The sequence below is a fragment of the Chrysemys picta genome, chromosome 1, assembly GCF_011386835.1.
Source record: "Chrysemys picta bellii isolate R12L10 chromosome 1, ASM1138683v2, whole genome shotgun sequence".
Classification (NCBI taxonomy): domain Eukaryota; kingdom Metazoa; phylum Chordata; order Testudines; family Emydidae; genus Chrysemys; species Chrysemys picta.
Window position 1 is genome coordinate 71,194,455 of NC_088791.1, and position 21,485 is coordinate 71,215,939.

A 21,485-nucleotide genomic window follows, 5' to 3' on the forward strand; every position below is an offset into this window, starting at 1 on the left:
TCCCCCGGTGCAAGGACACACGGTGTTCTCCCATGCTATGACTGGCTGGTTCCTCAAGGGGTTGGACCAGCTTTACCCGTATTCTAAGCCCCTGGTCCTTCAGTGGGACCTGAATCTGGTGCTGGCTCGGCTTACGGGTCCCCCGTTTGAGCCGCTGGCCATGTGTTCCTGATGTCACCTCTCATGGAAGGTGGCCTTCCCGGTTGCTATCACGTGGCCAGGCGAGTCTCAGAGCTCAGGGCCCTGACTTCTGAGCCACCATATACAGTCTTTCATAAGGACAAGGTCCAGCTCCACCCACACCCCGCGTTCCTCCAGAAGATGGTCTCCACCTACCACATGGGTCAGAACGTTTTTCTACCAGTCCTTTGCCCCAAACCTCACGCGACTAATGAGGAACGCCGCCTCCACACGCTCGATGTGAGGCGGGCTCTGGCTTTCTACCTCGAGTGAACCAAGCCGTTCAGAAAGTCCTCGCAGCTGTTTGTCGCCTCAGCTGAACGCGTGAGAGGCCAGCCGATTTCCACTCAGCGACTGTCTAACTGGATCACTTTGTGTATCCGCTCCTGTTATGAGCTGGTGGGTGTTCCCCCGCCGCGTATTCTTAGGGCATATTCAACGCGGGTGCAGGCCTCGTCAGCTGCCTTTGTGACCCACGTCCCTATTCAGGACATTTTGTAGGGCAGCCACGTGGTCTTTGCTTCACACGTTCACCTCGCACTGTGTGATAGTCTCCCAAACCAGGGATGACGCCGGGTTCGGCAGGGTGGTACTCCGTCCCAAGAACTTGTGAACTCCTACCGACCTCCAGCAGATACAGCTTGGAATCACCTACTGTGGAATACTCATGAGCAATCACTCGAAGAAGAAAAGACAGTTAACTTTTCTGTAACTGGTGTTCTTTGAGATGTGTTGCTCATGTCTATTCCGCATCCCGCCCTCCTTCCCCGCTGCCGGAGTTGTCTGGCAAGAAGGAACTGAGGGTGGGGGAAGCACGCAGCTCCCCTTATAACGCGCCAGGCAGGCGCTACTCCAGGAGTCGCAGGGGGCGCTCTCCCCCTACAGGTACTGCTAGGGGAAAAACTTCCGGCACCGGTGCACATGGCGAGCACGCACACCTACTGTGGAATAGACATGAGCAACACATCTCGAAGAACCAGTTACGGAAAAGGTAACTGTCTTTTTCATTTTGAGTAAATGCTGTTATGTTATGTGTCATTCACTCCATTTTAAATTCAGTTACAAGTAGAATTTTTTTTAAGTTTCATTCATTAATTTAACCAGTTTTTTTAACGTCTTGTTTACCTAAATTGTTGGCTATCCATCTTTTTGTTGAATATTTTCTTTTCAGTTGGCTGTCAAGCAGTTTAAGGTCAACTTGTCCTATACCTTTAATTGTCAAAAGAGGATGTGGATTTTTGTCCAGATTTCTATTTTCTGTACGTGTTATTAAAAATACCTGCCCTCTGTTGCCAAGAAACAAAAATAATTCAGTATTTTTGAGACATTCCAAAACAATTTTTGAGCTCTTCCTGGCTCTGCAACAGCTGTTAACTAACCAGTTCCCAAAGCTGTGTTGTTATCAATAAAGCAGATTGTAAATTAAACAAGCGTGTGAGAATTTCAGCTGCAGTATGGTAGGAGCACAGAAAAATAAAACAATGTTTGGCCTTATTGAAAGGGCAAAATTGTAAGGGAGAAAAACACCTATTTTCAAGATTCTAAGAAGTCATATAGATTTTACAGACTAATATAATGTTTCCAGAGAGTAATGTTTTCATATAAAGTAATTAGCAGTGTTGTCCTAAAATCATTTAAATTTAATTCACATGTAAATCAGCCATCAAGCGTATTACTGACCTTTTCTCAAGGTGGAAAAAATTAATTCATGTTGTTTGTGTTCATCTTTAGGGGCAGGGAACCATCGCTATTTCATGGGATATCTGTTCTTTTTGCTTTTTATGATCTGTTGGATGATTTATGGCTGTATCTCTTGTGAGTACATTTTTTCTTAATTGTTTTTAAGTACAATATTTCATTTAGTTCCTCGTATGAGTATTTGCACTATCAGAGTTATACTTTGATACTATTTTTGTATTGGAATTGAGGTATGCTTTAGTATCTGCCCATTTTAGGTGTTCTAGAATAGAAGAATACCTGGTTATTATAGAAAAATATCTCATTAAGAATTCTATACGGTCCTTGTTACTATTATTCTATGCCCTTCATTAACTTACTATCATCTCTGTGAATTTAAATTACAGCTGGTTAGAAAAGGAGGGACAAATTGTGAAGGTTTTTGAAAATTATTTCCATATTTCATAAAAAAAATTGCGTTTTGTCAAAGTTTTCTGACCAGTTCAAATTTAAATACTCCTACTACATTGATATATAGAAAAAATGTGTGATCTGAGGATTTTATATAATTTTTAAATCTTTAATTTTTTTTCTTCTTCCAGACTGGGGAATCCATTGCGAGACTACTTACACAAAGGATGGATTGTGGACATACATTACACAAATTGCCACCTGTTCACCTTGGATGTTTTGGATGTTTCTAAATAGTGTGTTTCATTTCATGTGGGTGGCTGTGTTACTTATGTGTCAGATGTATCAGGTATGAAAACGCACTTTATTTGTTACTTATTATAGTCAACCCTGAATATTGAAAGTAAATTTGCATTCCCGTTACATCAAATATTCCTTTTTCAGTTTACTTAACATTGTTATAAAACAAGGCTCAGTGATCACAGAAACAAGGTTTGCAGAGGGAATAGAAAGCTGATTGTGTTGTCAGTCATAGGGGTTGCCTCATTTAGAATGGGGGGGATCTGGAGTCACCAGGCAAAAGAGAGATTGTCTTATTGGGAGTTGAAAGAGTGTGAAGGTCTTTGTATATCTGTACAAATGATAATTTTAGTAAGAGTGAAAGGGATCAGAAGTCTCTATTCAGTAGCTCCCTTGATAGCCATACAAGTGAAGATAGTTTAAATAGGATAGTCATTGAATTAGGTTAGAAGGCTTTCTTCGATCACTTTTGGCTGACATTTTCTTGGTTTGAAACCTTGGATAATTTTTTTAAAAGTGCCTAAGTCCCATTTTTAAGATCAATTCAGGCATTTAGGCTCCTGAGTCCCATTGACTTTCAATGAGACTTATCCTCCTAAGTCACTTTTCAAAATGGGACTTAGGCTCTTCAGTCACTTAAGTGCTTTCGAAAACTGTACCCTTATTTCATATTACATGGTTAATGCCTGTTGCAAATTATTAGTGCTTCTAAATGGCACTCAAAGAGATTTAAATGCTGATACTCTTTCACCTATCACCTTCATGACACTCCTAGCTTTTAGTGGAGCAGTCATCAGGAACTTGAGACTGCTTGGCTTGTCTACATGGCATAGCACAGCTCTCTAGAGGGTCTGATTTATAAAGCACTGTAACATATTGTGGTCTAACTGCCCCACATAGACCCTGCTAGCATGCTCTAAAAGGTATCTAATTTGCATCTGCATAGTCTTGTTTCAAAAATTCTGTGCAATGGTTTATATGTCAAAAGTAACTGTTCATTGTTAATGATTTTAGCAGAAGCTTCCAGCTAAATTGACTCCCACCGGGCTCCTCCCGGGTGTTGAGGTCCCCAACTTACCAAACTTCCAGCTTTTTCCTCGTACAACATTTTCCATGCAGTTCCTTGTCATAAAAAAACTAGGGCTGTCAAGCGATTAAAAAAATTAATCACAATTAATTGTGAGATTAAAAAAATTAATCACGATTAATCGCGCTGTTAAATAATAATAGAATACCACTTATTTAAGGATGTTTTCTATATTTTCAAATATATTGATTTCAATTACAACACAGAATACAAAGTGTACAGTGCTCACTTTATATTTATTTTTGATTACAAATATTTGCACTGTAAAAAACAAAAGAAATAATATTTTTCAACTCACCTTTTTTTTTCTTTTTTGGTGGTTCAGATTCTGTAGTTTCTGCATCGGAGTGTTGCGCTTTTAAGACTTCTGAAAGCATGCTCCACACCTCATCCCTCTCAGATTTTGGAAGGCACTTCAGAATCTTAAAACTTGGGTCGAGTGCTGTAGCTATTTTTAGAAATCTCACATTGATACCTTCTTTGCGTTTTGTCAGATCTTCTGTGAAAGTATTCTTAAAACGAACATGTGCTGGATCATCATCCGAGACTGCTATAACATGAAATATATGGCAGAATGTGGGTAAAACAGAGCAGGAGACATACAGTTCTCCCCCAAGGAGTTCAGTCACAAATTTAACAAATGCATTTTTTTTTTTTCACGAGCATCATCAGCATGGAAGCATGTCCTCTGGAATGGTGGCCAAAGCATGAAGGGTTATACGAATATTTAGCATATCTGGCATGTAAATACCTTGCAACTCTGGCTACAAAAGTGCCATGCAAATTCCTGAGTTTCAGGTGACATTGTAAATAAGAAGCCGGCAACAGTATCTCCTGTAAATGTAAACAAACTAGTTTGTCTTAGTGATTGGCTGAACTTGAAGTAGGACTGAGTGGATTTGTAGGCGCTAAAGTTTTACATTGTTTTGTTTTTGAGTGAAGTTATATAGCAAAAAATTCTACATTTGTAAGTTACAGTTTCACGGTACTTGTATGAGGTGAATTGAAAAATACTGTTTATTTTGATTATTACTTTTACAGTGCAAATATTTGTAATCAGAAATAATAATATAAAGTGAGCACTGTACACTTTGTATTCTGTGTTGCAATAGAAATCAATATATTTGAAACTGTAGAAAAACATCCAAAATATTTAATAAATTTCAATTGGTATTCTGTTGTTTAACAGTGCGATTAATTTTTTTAATTAAGATTAATTTTTTTTAGTTAATCATGTGAGGTAACTACGATGAATCAACAGCCCTAAAAAAACCTGTGGCACAGGGAAAATATAGAGAAGTAAAATAAATTTAATTTGATATCAAAATACATTATAGATGCAATACTGTACTAATTGTATTATTCAATTTCATCTTCATTTAGTAAAAACATACATCCTTAGTTTAGCAGAAACTGCCACAGAATTTCCAGTTTCTCCTACTGGAGCGCACAGATATATGAATGGCTTTGCCACAGAAGTTGCATGTAGCTTGCAGCAGAGTATGTAGTGCCTAGCCCTAGACTATAGGTTTGTCTATTTTGGGAAACTAGCCCATTGCTGATAGTGGTTGTCAGTAGTAGGTCTTCACGGTCTCTTTTTCAACTCTTGCTTGCAAACTGTTTATTTGCTTGTGTAATGGGACAAAAATATTTAACACCATTGCAGAAGGCGTGAGTGAAACATGATTAAAACAGTTCAGTGACTATGAGTGCATACAAGTTGTGTAAGTCTGGTCTCAGTTATGCATTGTATAATTAACTGGACAAAACTTTTTAAATGGAATCTACACTAATAGTTAAACAGTTTCCAGCTGAGGGGACCCGTTGTTGTTAACTATTGTCAGCAGTGGTCATTTTTCTAGTACATATATAGTTTAAAAATAGTAAGTTGGGTCTAAATATTGTTAGCTCAATGTAAAATGAGTTCAGGCTCTTGGCTGTTACATAAAATAAAAGTAATAGAACTACAAATGCATATAATAAAGAAATAAATTGTGTGTATTTGCTGTAGATCAGAGTAGTTAAAGATGAGACCCAGTTTTGTAAACATAACTTTACTCTTCCAAAAAAGTCTATGTATACATCTCCGTAAAGTACAATACAAAACATCAAAGTTGATATTATGCAGGTAATATTTCTCATACTAAGAACTATATTAATTTTTCGAAGTCAATAGGTTATTTACATATATTTTGGTATAGTTTGTGGAAAGGATGGTGGCACTTATAAATCCATTCTTAAAGCTCTCAGAAATGATAATGGAAGGCATACACATGTCTGGGAGGGTTGAACAGACATCTAGACAAGGAAAGAGCAATGCAGCTGTTCCATTGCGAAAAGAGTACTCCTGGGGGGATTCTGCGCCAAAAAATTAATAATTCTGCAAAATTCTGCATATTTATTTGTCAAAATAATGCAGTATAATCACACCAGTTTATATTGTTTTGGTAATTTATTTAAACTACAATGCAGAAAAAAGTCACAATAACTATTCAGCATTACCTAAACACATGAAAGATAAGTTACAAACACTTGGTAACTAATAACCTGCATTCCAGTTATAATCCTGGATTTTCATTAAAATTACATTACAGAACACCAAACGGGGAAAAAAAAAAAAGTAGAATGGCATTTTAAATTGCTCAGACTTTCACACACGAAAGTCATACAGTTTTGCTAATCATTGTCCTGAACCTGGCTGGGTACTTTGGGAAGTGCTTGGTTCTGATTGTCCTGACGTTGTATTGACTGCTTGGTAAATGTTTTATTTGCCCTCAAAGTCTTTTTTTTTTTTTTTTATGGGTAAGTAAAATAAATTCTGAGCTGTAATATAACTCCATTGTGCCACTTTGGCACAGGAAAAAGGTGAGAAAGCACATTGATCTTCCTAGCTGATTCCCTTACTGTCATTTATAAGGCTTTACATCATTCTGGTAATGTAGGGGCCTTAAAACTTTTACAGGTTTTATACTCCTTGGGGAATTGTCTGAGAATGGGAACAGTTAACTAACAATAGGAACATTAACAACGCTACTGTGTAGGCAGGCTGCTACATTTCTGCCTCGGGGACAAAGTCTGCCTCGTGCATAATAAAAAACCCTACCCCTCCCTGCCAGGCAAGCCGTAATAGCAAGTGAGAGGGACGGAATCTCTCTCGCTTGTTGGCAGGCACACATGCCTAGCCCCACCCTCTGACTGTGATCAACGTCTCCCATGCAGGCACACACACCCAGCCCTCCTCCCCTCAGTGATTTGCGTGTCTGAGGCTGCTCCAGGCTCGCTGGAACACACGCGTTGCCAGAGAAGAGTGTCCCACCGCAGATTTCTTTTGCATTTTTCTGTGCGGGGGGATACACAGATGTGCAGAATTCTGTCAGGAGTAAAAGATGCACTATACTGAAACAATTTTCATGCATTTTCCTCACTAAGAATCACTGAGCATTCACATATCCCACTGAAATCAATGAATATGTTCACATAATATGTAATTCTATATGCTAAAATATAAATAGATCCTTTGAATTTTCTCACACTAAAGATCTCTTGTGATCAGACATTTAGCTTTTCCCTTGAATTGAATTGTCAGTCTTCCTTCCCAGACACCTCATTATCATGTCTGACCAGCACTCTTGTAACACAGACTGAAACTCTAACCAATATCCAAAACAGTAGCCTGGATGAAAAATCTGTTTGAGTAGTCTTGGAATGAGCCGAACAGTTCAATATGTTCTGTGGCGCTGGGATCTGTATTTCAGATGTTCCCATGTCTGCCCATCTAATGAGACCATTGTGTGTTTTGCATTATCTGTCAGTACAAAAGCCAAAGGAGGAAAGTTTATTCAAATATCTTAACAAAATCATAGGCCATGTATTCCCAGTTAATGGAATTATCAACTACAGGTTTAGACAGGAAAATAATATTCAAATACATCACATTAGCCATATTAAAAAAGGAATACTTTTCCTTATCTATCCTAACAGTAAAGAACAAAGTCTTATCACAAGTCTCTTCACAAGGGCTTAGTTACCACTTCAGCGTTTCCAGTTATATCAGAAATAAGATCCAAACTTCGAAGTAAACTGTCAGGCATCTCAGCTTTTTCCTTCTCTCCTGTAACGATGATTTAGAACAACCACCAATATAGATTCCAAGTTTATACTTGTGATCCAGGGCCACCACACTACCTTCCAGTGGGATTTCCTGCCCAAGATAAATGAGCCAGAGTGACCACATCTATTCAGTGTGGCTTCCAAACCAATATAAAGCACCAGAGTACTAAAGAAATGTGAACATGCAACTTTCCAGCGTGCCTTCCAATCCCCAACTATCCCAGGATCCATTAAACTCCATACGTAAGTTACTTTAGAATAATGGCTCTCAAATTTTTTTTACTGGTGACCCTTTCACATAGCAAGCCTCTGAGTGCAACACCCCCCCCCTTTATAAATTAAAAACACTTTTTTATATATTTAACACCATTATAAATGCTGGAGGCAAAGCACGGTTTGGGGTGGAAGCTGACAGCTTGTGACCGCCCCCGCCCATGTAATAACCCTGCAACCCCCTGAGGAGTCCCGACCCCCAGTTTGAGAACCCCCTGCTTTAGAATGGGATATGTTGGTAGATATTTCTTCAAATTCTATGGAACCTGGAAGAACTCTTTCCTCACGGCGCCTCGTGAAATGCTTTGCACCCTTAAATGTGATGAAGGCAAAATTATTATAATTGTAGTATTTAATACTATTTACAAGCAGAAAACATGCAGTGTAGGAAATATGAAAAATAAAACATAAAATAACTACATTATTAAATGTGTCCAAATAATTATTTATACTATTGTGTGTAGAAAGTTAAAAGGTAACTTAAAAGAACTTGCCAAAACCTAAAAAGAACAGGAGTACTTATGGCACCTTAGAAAATTTGTTAGTCTCTAAGGTGCCACAAGTACTCCTGTTCTTTTTGCGGATACAGACTAACATGGCTGCTACTTTGAAACTTGCCAAAACCTGTTCTTAGAGCTTCTAACTTGGCCTTTTTCTTAGGAGCTTTGTTCGCTTTTTTAACTCCACAGCCCCTCTCTTGATTCCTCTCTGATGGTTTGAAAGTAAAGTTGACTGATCCCTTGACTGACCACTCTGATGGGTTCACTCTCTGCTATCGTTCTTTGCCACTCTCTGTCCTGTCTTCCAAACAGCTTCCTTGTTCCCTGGAGAAGATTAAAAGACCTAGCCAAGATTTTCAAAAATGGTTTCCTAAAGTTAAACCCCTAAATAGATGGCTTGATTTTTCAAAAGAGAATAAGAGTACTCAGGAGTTCTCATTCATTTTGAAAACCAGGCCTCTTCTTACAGAACCTGGCAATAGGTGCCTAACTTTAGGCTCTCATTTTTTTTAAATCGTGTCCTCTTTCTTTAGATACGTGTCTGTTAAAGGGACAAAACTTCAATATATCCAGAAAAGGCAAGTAAACCTGAGTGTAATTTCCTGAATGCTCAGGATTATCAGACATGGCTTGTTGATCCCATAACATGGGGCTGAGTTACCATATGAATAAGAATTCTAAAACTTTAGCTTATGATAGTGCCCAATTGTTAAGGGAGTTCTACTACTTTTGTTTCCAGTATTGCACATGCAATATACTACAGTAAATCCAGGCCTTGCATAATTTAAGACTTCTTCAGACTCCCCCTTTTTAGGTCAAAACAATTATGGAGTAGTTGCTGAAAACTGTTCACACTTCTTGAGCCAAGTGACCCATGCAGAAGGTGTTTTCAGCCCAATTTATTATTTCTTAGAACTTCTTGTTATTGAGACAAAATTATACAGGGGAAAAAAATTACAAAAATATCTTATAGTTAGTTTAAGTATCAGTGCCAAGAAGGAAAGAAAGTTGTTTCAAAATTGTTTAAGATAATGTCTAAATATCTACTATAATAAAAATAATTGCTTATCTTATTTATTATCTCCAGTATAGATTATTAGGGATTTTTCTTCTGGATATCAGGATTTATTAAAAATGAAAACTACTACACAATTTGATACAGCTGGTTCTGTTCACTCAAGAAAGACTCAAATAACGCAGATGGTTGAGATGTACAGGCAGAACGATGCAGCTTGCATTGTGCCTTGTGCCAATCTAAACAGCCCCTCACTTTCACAAGCACCAAATAGTCCTGCACAATTAAAACCATAAAGTAGCAAATAAATGTGGGGTTTTTTTTTCCAGCCTTTCTCTCTCCTGGTTTGCTTTTAATTTTGGAAATTCTAAGTGTTTGCTTGCTTTATCTCCCATGTTTTCTAGATATCTTGTTTAGGTATCACTACAAATGAAAGGATGAATGCAAGACGATACAAGCACTTTAAAGTCACAACAACATCTATTGAAAGCCCATTCAAGTAAGTTTATAAAAATGTGTAAAACACTATTTCTCATTTGGATAGCCAACCCACAAATGAACTTCACAACTGAATGCAACGAAACAGAGCTGAATGCTGAAAACTATCTTCCAGATGCTGATAGGATCCCAGAATTTCAGTTTTTAAAAGCTGAATTTGAACAGCTATTTTTACCATAAGCCAATGTATCTGATTATGGAAAGTGACTTATAATTACTGTTAATATTCCTAAATGAATCTAGCCATTGATGATTTAACATAAAAAAAAAATTATGCTCCCAGAACGGTAATAGTCTTTTTCTTGGTAAAGAAATGGAAAGCACCTTCCTTGTAGGGGATGCTGCCACTTCACTAAGCTTGTTGTTGTGCTAGTAAAAGGACTTGCCTTCAACATTTCTTCTCAAGTCCCACCATGCAAAAGAAATTAGCTATGTTACTAGTCTCACTTGCTTCATGTGGTCATGACCTTTCTAGAGCTGCAGCACAGCCACAATCAGATTTCTTTTTGTCTGAGGAACACAAGCCTGTGCCCAGAGCAGGTGCAATGTATTGCTTTCCTCACTGATTTCAAATTCCACATCCTGTAGCCATTTCCATCAGCTTAGGAGCTTTTAGAAGATGTGTTCCTTAAAATCATGAAACAAGTGTTTGAACTGACTAAGTAAGCACTGCCTACAAGATGGAGCAAAGGTGTCAACCACGGTTTGTTTACTTAATGTCCTTTCAGGAATTCAGATGTTCTCGTTGTTGCTTCTCATCTTTCTAGTCTACATCCTATTACCTACGTTTTGATTTCCAGAAAATCAAGGCCGACTCAGCTTTCGGTGTAATTACAAGGCTTCACTGCCCCAAGCAAAAAGAAACTTTCTGATTAAAAATAAATTGCCTTCCTGAGATTTTTTTACATATTAGAGACTGTAAACTTTAAGAAATTGACAAAGAGCTCTATGATTTAACAGCTGCTGGACTTGGAAGCGATCACTCTTGTCCTCTAGGTCCACAGAGATGTGTATACTCTATATTTTGTAGTGTTCAAAGATTCACACTGATCTTTGACCTATAGCCTATGAACCACCATATAATCTGAAGATCAGTATTAATTAAATTGAAGGTGATCCTGGGAGGACAATCCCTTCATATTCATGTCTGGCACTTCTAAATGGTGCAACAATTCCTTTTGGATAGGGGCCTTACCAAGTTATCCATGCCTTTGCCACTTCCAGAACGGTATGCTCTAATACAGTGTGGGACTAGCTTTCAAGACCACTCTGAAACTTCAGCTAGCATAGAATGTGGCTGCCCAGTTAGTGGTGTTTGTGGCATGGAATATACTACACCTGTGCACTGCAGATTACCTTGGCTTCCAGTTCATCACTGGGTGCAGTTTAAGGTGTTGATTTTGATCTATAAATCCCTAGATAGTTTGTGTCTTAGCTATCCTAAATACTACTACTTTTCATACTCCATACTTTGGAAGCTCTTGTTCTCATATTTCCCTAAATTTCAATGTTACTTGTGGTCTTAGTGGATGGCACTCAGCTCTGAACTTTGCTTTCCTGTTGGTCCAACAGAGTATGACCTTCGGGATGCATTGTAATGCCTGTTTATTGGTTCAAACTATTGCCTGCGGTGGGATAGAGATTGGTTCATGGTTCAGGGATTTCTCTTGAGCTGATTCAGTTTTGTTATTTTTGAGTTCATATAATTTTACAGTCTATGCTTAGAAGTTGTAATATTCACATATTATAAAATGGAAAAAATAAAATAGCATCGTCTGAAATCAAAGGCAGAATAATGCTGCAATTGTTTTTATTTAATGTTCTATTGGTGCTATTGTTTGCTTTGTCTATCAAATATATTCTAGTAAGTCATTTTTTCTTAACTTTAAGATGGGATGATATCCAGTGATTGTTATAGAACCCTGGGGCATACTATCTTGGGGAATGGCTGATTTAAGGTTAAAGAGTCAGTTGTGCTCTCAGAGTTTGGGTTTTCTACATTTGGGGAACTTTTTGGAGAGCAAGCAGACATGGTAAATTTGGAGATAGACAAACTTGTGTTATGTTCAGTGAATTGTGATGTTACTTACTAACGTATGTCTTCTTGGTTGGTTTTTTTTTTAGCCATGGATGTATAAGGAATATTATAGACTTCTTTGAATTCAGATGCTGTGGTCTTTTTCGTCCTGTTATTGTGGACTGGACAAGGCAGTATACAATAGAATATGACCAAACTTCAGGAGCAGGCTACCAGCTAGTGTAGCACCATCTTCATCCTGTGAGCATATCAGATCTGAGTGGTGCCTGAAAATTTCTCTCTCTCGAATCCACATCCTTTGAACCGTAGCATGCTATGTGTAGGGCTAACGATGAATCTTACGGTACCTTCTCTTTATCAGAGTTTTATTAACGAAGGTAAAAATGGACAGAATAAACTGCCAATCCTGATAAGGAAGAGGAGGAAGATCAAAAAGGAATTTTAACCATTCTTAACATGAGAATTATTCACAACAACATATTCACTGCATTTGTTGTTGGATTTTTTATTTAACACCTTTTACAAAGGAGCATGAGATTATTAAAGTATTGACATACCTAGTCATGTTGTGCTGAACAGAAATATTTATTTCCCAATTCGAATAATTCCATTGGAGTAAGAATCTGGAGTCTAAAACTAAATTTCACAATGCAGTCAGCCTTCATTAAGATTGCTACATTTAGTTCAGGTAATGTGATTTTATATTGATTTTCTATAGTATTATGTACATGGGAAAATGTGCATTTCAATACTGTGATTAAAATCATGTGGTTTTATTGGGGATCGACTGTAATGTGTTAAGCTGCTGAAGCAGGGCACATGAGGATAATGTTCACAAATAAGTGTGTTACCTATATTTTATGGCTATCAGCAGTTATGGCCGTCTGTTTCCGGTACAGTGAAATACTCGTAATAACCTTGTTTCGAGGTTGTATAGTCTGAAAATAAACAGTTGCACGAGTAAGTAAAGCTCTTCTGTCGAAGTTAAAGCCCTGCTTAAGTGCATGATATACCTTTTAAAAATAGACCACAATATATACTATATGATATTCAGCAAAAAATAAAACAGAATTTAATTTGATATCTTTGAACAAATGATATAAACAATTTAATACTAGGAGTGATCCAGTGTAATATATTGCATAGTGACTGGAAAGGTTTGAAGAGAAGTTGCATAGGGGGACCAAAGACGTGAATGCAAAATCTCAGTAATAGAAAAGAAGGGTTTGTAACAGTTTTAAATTCCATGTGATTGCAAAACAAATCGTGAAAACTGACTAAAACACTCATTTTGTTTGCATATAAAATGATTGAATCCAAGCTTAAGTAAAGTGTGATCTCTGTTAATAGCACATATGAATGGAAAATCTAATAGGACATTCTGAAGAAGACGGTATGTCAGTAAGTGGAAATCACCCTTGAGATTTTTTTCTGTTAAGCTCTCTCACTGCAAATATGTTTGAAAGGTAAGGAATGATCTGAAATCTCATTCCAAATGGGCTTTTTGTTGTTGAATGTGATGCACTGATTTTCTGTTATGGCGTTTTCCTATACTCATGGTGAATTATTCACTGTTTCCTTAACTATTGTTTACAGAGAGACTGAGACTTGCATTAGTTCTCTTTTAAGTGCTGTAGCAACCTAGTGGTTCGAGAAATCTGTGAAGGGAATTTTCAGAGGGGACTTGGAAGCAGTTGATAGAGACCACTGTAAAGAATGTGTATCTGTATATAAATAATTTATCAAATAGTTTTCTCTTTGTGAGTGTGTGTTAGTATATTTAAGGTTGCTCATTTCATTTTATCAACCAAAAAGTGTAGGAAGATATCTAATGAGCTTTTAGTGATGTTCAATACTGCTGTTAATAGGCATTATACCCTGCAAATTCACTGCATGTTTGATGCTTGGCAAAATTAGCATTCTCTGTAATATGCAGATTACAAGTATAAAAGCAATCTAGTGGTATTCCCGCCCCTTGCCTTAGTAAGAGGAGCAGTGAAACTGTAAATAGGTGATGTTCAGTATTTGCAAGTAGACATTTTTTTCTTTAGCTGTTTCTTTGATCACAAGACACTCGCATCGTTTGCAAGTACCAGATATCAAGATTTACAGAAATGTAACGTTAGTGTACTTGAACGTTTAAGACTGGGGAAAAAATCAACATTATCTTTGATACAATGTTTGAGGGGAGTTGGTTACAGGGGTGGCAAGAGGTTTGTGCCATAATAATTCTGTTAACATGAACAAAAACAAATGACACCCTTATTCATATTTTTAATTTCTAAATGGAAAAAAGCATGAATAAGCCTTCAAATTTTTTTTACTTCTTTTACAATTAAAGGTAATGTTCTGCACCTCCAGGAAAAACTTTTTTCCCATTTCTATTTGGGGTCAGCTGACATAAAGAACTTCAATCAGTTGAACGTTTTTAGTAAATACATTTCATAGCATCAGTAATCTAATGTGTAAAGTACATTATTATTTTAGTTGTCCAATTAACTAACAAAGTCTGTGTACCAGAATGTTTGCAAAACAAGAGTGGACTTTTGGTGGTAATATGAGGTTAATTTTGCAGTCTTTATTTGAGCATAGCTCCCTAGTGGGAGTTTTGCTTCATTATGGACTGCACAATTTGGCCAATAGAAAATATAATAGGTTTAGAATCAACTTGCAAATGTCCTGGATTTAGGGCATATAAATCTAAAACAGAGTTAATTATCTTGAGGAATACTGAGACCTATGACCTGAAACCATCAGAATGGGAAAAGCCATCTATGCAGCATTTTTCTGTCAAGTAAACTATTAAACTTACAATTTGCGTATTACAGCAAAACTACATCGCTTCCAAAACTTCATGAAGCTGATCCAGACTGAAATCAGATCAGCTTTATCTGATATAGGTTGAGTAAATGGAAATTTTGTCTCAGCCCTAAACATGTGCTGTTTCTTTGCGGGTTTCTATGTTCTTTGGTGTCCACCAGATTTTGTTTTTGAAAATTAATATGCATAAAACAACATCATTACATTTTAAGCTATGGATACATTGTTTTTGTATTTTCTTTATTTATAACTGTGCCAAGTATTATTTTACTACTGTCAGGATCTTGATGTATTACATGGTGAACACAAATCTGTAAAATGTTTAATAAATTAGCTCTCCTTACATAAATTAAATCTGTGAAATTTTTGTAAGTTATTAATCAAATAAATATTGACTCTTACTTGCAGTGTTTGTCTTGACTTTTTGTGTCACACTAAATGTATTCAGTAAGCTGTCTAGCTCCATCAGCAATAATATGGGAGAACAGTTGTCTCATGACAGGGTCTAAATAAACCTATTGTGCAGCACAACACATTTCCAGATGTTATTTTGTCCAGTGTAATTCTGAAGAGAGGATAATATAATTGTTTCCTACAGTGTTTTGAAGAAGAAAATTGCAATATCATAATACTGTAATACCTTATATTTACTTTTGTAGCACCTTTCCAAAAAGATTCCCGAGTGTTTTACAGATAGCATGAGCCAAATTCTGTGCTAACATACCTGTTGGCATGCCTCTCTTTTCATCAGTGGGGTTGCATCAAGTGTAAATTTGCTCTGTGTTTTAAAATAAATACTATCCACCAATGAATTATACCATTCTCTGAAGTGGAATATGCTGGCAACACACCATTCCTGCTTTTAGGAAGAACTGGGTTCCTTTCTTTTAATAATTTAATTTTTGCAAAGAGAGGGAAAGCAAATTAGAAACTTCTCCTGCTTTTGTTTCACCAATAATAAAGACTGGAAACAACTTTAAGGGCATCTTTGATTCAGCCTTACTGGTAGATACAATTTGTTTTCATTCCTGATATTGTCATGTCAGATTCTGAGAAGTTAGTGGCAGTCTGAGTCTCTTCTCACATCAGTTCTTCTCACATCCACTGGGCCTGATTCATGTGTATATTGGGGCAACTTTCTGCCACTCTGCTAGCACAAACATGCCCTAAAGCCAGTTTAGTCAGCCACTGGAATTTAAGTGCAAAGTTGAGTAGTAAATTAAACACACCCCTGGCTCCTGAATGTGAGGACATGGAGGAGAGAAATGGGTATGGCCTGGACTTCCTTATGCTTGCCTGAACTGACAGAATAGTCCCTTGAGGCTCTTGACAACCAGATTAAATTTGCCCAAGATATTGTCATTTATATCAGGGACCAAATTGATGCCGGGATGGACCTTGGGATAAGCACAGTGCAGAGGTAGCTTATGACCACAGCCAAGCATCTGGCCCACTGACTGAAATGCAGTTAGTCCTGATTTACACGAATATGAGATGAGCATTGGATCCTGATGTCAGTTGATGAAAAATAAAATAGAAAGGGGCAAATTAGTGTAACTTGCACTGATTAGGCATTTTAGCAGATGGGGAAAAATAAATGTAATTTACACTCTGCAGCAGCAAAAACAAGGTGTGAAACAGAGTAGTGGGACCATGCTGTACCTTCCATACTCCTGTTCCTGGTACACCCTTATTCCAGCCAGCCTGCAGGTGTTACACACATGTAACATACCCCAGGCTGGATTAGACCCCTTAGAACTGCACATAGAAGGGACCCTCTGTGCATTGATCTCCCCATCCCACAGGGAAGTGAGGGAAAGGAGCAGCATCTTCAAGGCAATGCTCTTCCCCTTTTCCTTGGACTGGTTAGGAGAAGAATGGATTGGCTGAGGCTGGGGCCAGAGCCTGCCTTGTGGTCAGGGAGGAGGAGGTGTATCGTCCTTGTACTAGCGCTACGAAGATCAGGGAGGAAAGATAATGACCCTTCCTATCAGAGAGCACTCTGTTGCGGAAAGTCCCATCAAAAAGGGGTGGGCAGTGGGGTAGTTCTGAGACAGCTGCCAGCAGTGAGAACTGCTGGGGAGAGGGTGGCTTTTGAGGGCTTTGAGGTTGGTTCCTAGACCTGTCATTTGGGATAAACCCTACCATCCACAAACTCCCTATGGAATGTCTACAATTGGAACCTCCCAGGGGTTCCTTTCCCATTAGCCCACCTAATGCCAAATTAGCCCTAGTTACACAAGTATAATTCACAATCATTTTCTGAGCAGCTTACACCACTGATTGGCACCCAGGATATGTCAACCCTGCAACTGGGAGGGAGTCCCCCAGGCCAGGTAGACAGACTCGTGCTAGTGGGGTACAAGCTAACATGCTAAAAATAGCAGTGTGAACCTTGCAGTTCAGGTGGCAGCTTGGATCTGCTGGGTCTGGTCTCAGATGGCTAGTCCAGGTCTCCGTCAGAGCCGCAATGTCCAGTCTGCTATTTTTGGCATGCTAGCTTGAGCCTGGTAGCACAAGTGTGTCTACCTGTGCTGGGAGGCTCACTTCAGCTGCAGTGTAGACATAACCTTAGAGACTTCCTAACACCAGGCTGAATTTAGTTCTTGGAATTAAATTACTTTAACTCTTGTCCTGTAATTATGTCACCCAAACTCCTAAATACTGTTAAGAGCCTTTTAGACCACAAACCAATGTCATGTTAATTACTGCTCTTGACTCTAATTTTTTCTTAATTTACACCAGTATAAATCCAGAGTAACTCCACTGAAGTAAATGGAGTTACTCCAGATGTAAGATGGGGTGACAGAGCAGATTTTCATAAAAAGTTTTTGTTGCTGCTGAAACGTTTGGAATAACTGTGAAAGAGGGATGAAGTCACTTCAATGGTAGTCTAACTGTATTATGTTGAGAGGCATAATTTTGATCATTACGGTTATAGTTTGCTTCCTTGCTTTTCTGTGGTTTAAATAACATAATGCCCTGAGGACTAGGAGCAAAATGGAGCCATGACTAATCATTGTGACTTGCCATAAGGCATGTCAAGAAAACCCCCAATTCTAGTGATGTAAATCACTTCTGATTTCCTTTCCAAGACTTAAAAGTAGTTTTATTTATGATGAAATGAACAATGCACAATATGCCAAATTGTGCAGCTATAGACCAAGCATCCCCTAATTTTGCTGATGCTGTTGTCTGTAAGTATTTGTGTCTACTTACTGTAGCTACAACAAATAATGAAAAGCAGTTGATAAGGAATGTTTGAACTACGCTCTGTTTAGTCTAGATTTTATATGTTTAAGTATATTGTTCTGACTCCTTTGTAGCGTACAGTGCAGTGTCAGCATTTCAACATGCACTTGAGAAGGTGAAGGGCTTCTCTCCATGTATGGGTGTAAAGAATGAATGTACTGTTAATAAATGTAGTCTATGTACTCATGCACTCTGGAATACAGATTATGTGGAGAGCAAGAATTAATCCAACCTAGGAACCATACTAATGCGTCCCCAGTCAAGTTCATGTTTAAAATAAATACACTCCTGGCAGAGGCAGCTTCATGGGTTTTCTGCTCAATGGGGCTATTTTATAGTGCAAGGGTGCTTACCATTCAGCCTGACAAATCTATCTCACCTCTGCTAATGAGGTGAATTTCCCAAGTTGTTAATGTACCTTGGGAAACTGAGAATGATGCCCTAGTTAACCTTTTGCAGCCATATCCTTAGTCATACTAAGGCCTGGTCTACACTGAGTTTAGTTCGAATTTAGCAGCGTTAAATCGAATTAACCCTGCACCCGTTCACACAAGCCATTTACTTTGACATAAAGGGCTCTTAAAATCGATTTCTGTACTCCTCCCCAACTAGGGGAGTAGCGCTGAAATCGACATTGCCATTTCGAATTAGGGTTAGTGTGGCCGCAATTCAACGGTATTGGCCTCTGGGAGCTATCCCACAGTGCACCACTGTGACCGCTCTGGACAGCAATCTGAACTCGGATGCACTGGCCAGGTAGACAGGAAAAGCCCCGCAAACTTTTGAATTTCATTTCCTGTTTGCCCAGCGTGGAGCACTGATCAGCACAGGTGACCATGCAGAGCTCATCAGCACAGCCAGAATCAAAAAAGAGCTCCAGCATGGACGGTACGGGAGATACTGAATCTCATCTCTGTATGGGGAGATTAATCTGTTCTATCAGAACTCCGTTCCAAAAGACATTTGAAAAAATCTCCAAGGCCATGATGGACAGAGGCCACAACAGGGACTCAACACAGTGCTGTGTGAAACTTAAGGAGCTGAGACAAGTGTACCAGAAAGCCAAAGAATCAAATGGACACTCACGGAGGGAGGGGCAACTGATGACTGTAGCTATCCCACAGTTCTCGCACTCTCTGAAAACCATTTGAATTCTGGGTTGAGCTCCCAATGCCTGAAGGGTCAAAAACATTGTCGCGGGTGGTTCAGGGTATATGTTGTCAACCCCCCCTATTCTCCCTCTGTGAAAGCAAAGGGGAAAAAATCGTTTCTCGCCTTTTTTCACTGTCACTGTATGTCTACTGGATGCTGCTGGCAGACGCGGTGCTGCAGCGCTACACAGCAGCATCCCCTTGCCTTGCCTTGCGGATGGCAGACGGTGCAGTATGACTGGTAACCGTCATCGTCATCCCGTGGGTGCTCCTGGCTGGCCTCGGTGAGGTCGGTCGGGGGCACCTGGACAAAAAGGGAATGACTCCAGGTCATTCTCTTCTTTAAGTTTTGTGTAATGGAGATTCAGTCCTGCCTGGAATATCGTGCCAGCTGGAGGCTTCTGCCTCAGGCTGCTCTCCCAGTCGGCAGCACTGTGCGGTCGCACCTACCCCAGCCTACCCCTTGCTCCCAGGGCTCACAATCAGATACGTAGACCTCTACATTTTGCTGCAAATGAAAAAATAAAGCTGCCATTTAGAACTGTCCCCCAACATACATATCCTGGGACATTTTGTATTTTACCAGTGTCAACCAAAGGCCCACACACAAATGAAGATTCAGTCCTGCCTGTGCTTCTATCCTAGTGCTTATCACAGATTCCCATTTTCAGCTATAGGCTGAGCAAGTGCAGAATGATGGTTCACTCGACTTCGCTGTAAATCAACCGCCCTCCCCTCCCCGCTTTGATCTCTGCTTGCAGAGGCAATAAAGTCAGTGTTGTTTCAAATTCATGCATTCTTTATTACTTCATCACACAAATGGGGGGATAACTGCCAAGGTAGCCGGGGAGGAGGGAAGCAACAGGTGGAGTTGTTGTAGGGGCACCCCCTAGAATGGCATGCACCTCTTCATTTCTGCAGGATGTCTGGGGCTCTGACCCGGAGTGGCCGTTTGCCTCTCCGGTTCTTTAGTAGGCTTGCCTGATATTCTAGGCAGGACTGAGTCTCCATTAGACAAAACTTAAAGAAGAGAATGACCTGGGGAGTCATTCCCATTTTTGTCCAGGCACCTCCAACTGACCTCACCGAGGCCGGCCAGGAGCACCCATGACAGCAGCAGACGGTATAGTATGACTGGTAACCGTCTTTGCCAACTTGCAAAGCAGCAGACAGTACAGTATGGCTGGTAACCATCTTTGCTAACTTGCAAAGGCAAGGGGATGCCGCTGTGTAGCGCTGCAGTACCGTGTCTGTCAGCAGCATCCAGTAGACATACGGTGACAGTAAAAAAAAGGCTGAACGGGCTCCATGGCTGCCATGCTATAGTGTCTGCCCGGGCAATCCAGGGAAAAGGGCGCGAAATGATAGTCTGCCGTTGCTTTCACGGCGGGAGGATTGATGACATTTACCCATAACCACCCGTGACAAATTTTTGGTCCCATCAGGCATTGGGATCTCAACCCAGAATTCCAATGGGCGGGGGAGACTGCGGGAACTATGGGATAGCTACCCCCAGGGCAACGCTCCAGAAGTCGACACAAGCCTCGGTACATGGATGCACACTGCCGAATTAATGTGCTTAGCGTGGCCGCATGCACTCGACTTTATACAATCGGTTGCCAAAAATCGAATTCTGTACATTCAGAGTAATCCCGTAGTGCAGACGTAGCCTAAGGCTGCTTCATGTCACTATAGTAGCACAAAGCAGCCATAATGCAGATTGACCAGCTAAAGAAGGATCGCCAACCCCACTTCAAGTAGCTTTTAGTGTAGCTGGGGAAAGGTGGTATTAACGTGCCCTGGCACTCCCCAGCTGTTGGATTGGCTCCTTGGGGGAACTAGCAGCCAGGCGTTAAGTGAGAGCAACCCTAAGGCTGTCCACAGTTATGTTGAGGCCGAGGATTGGGGGTGTAAAGGACCTGTCTCCCATAGGACTGTGCATCTTGAGTACAGCCCAGGATGGGACCATGGTCTAGTTACAATGCTTTTTCTCTCTCTTCCAGGCAACTTGCAGGGAAACCTTGACATACATTTACAAGTATCATTGGTTGGATTCTGCCTTGCTGTGTACATTCAGGATTGGCAATACTGGCATTACAGAAGCTGCATGTGGAGCTGGCACAGAAAGTTAAAGAAAGAAGGGAAAATGTTTCTGACCTGTTAAATTTTTCCT

The 21,485-nt window shown here is 39.5% G+C and overlaps 1 protein-coding gene across 2 annotated transcripts in view; it reads left to right on the forward strand.

Annotated features, from left to right (window-relative positions):
* ZDHHC17 (zinc finger DHHC-type palmitoyltransferase 17) overlaps positions 1 to 15,310 on the forward strand; it is a 120,703-nt gene extending 105,393 nt beyond the window's left edge. For both annotated transcript variants that reach the window (XM_042860096.2, XM_005310812.5), the window contains exons 14-17: positions 1,912 to 1,995; positions 2,460 to 2,617; positions 9,958 to 10,052; positions 12,176 to 15,310. In XM_042860096.2, coding sequence (XP_042716030.1) covers positions 1,912 to 1,995; positions 2,460 to 2,617; positions 9,958 to 10,052; positions 12,176 to 12,314 — 476 coding nt within the window. In that variant the 3' untranslated portion in view covers positions 12,315 to 15,310. The remainder of the gene's footprint in view (positions 1 to 1,911; positions 1,996 to 2,459; positions 2,618 to 9,957; positions 10,053 to 12,175) is intronic.
* Positions 15,311 to 21,485: the final 6,175 nt, after the last annotated feature.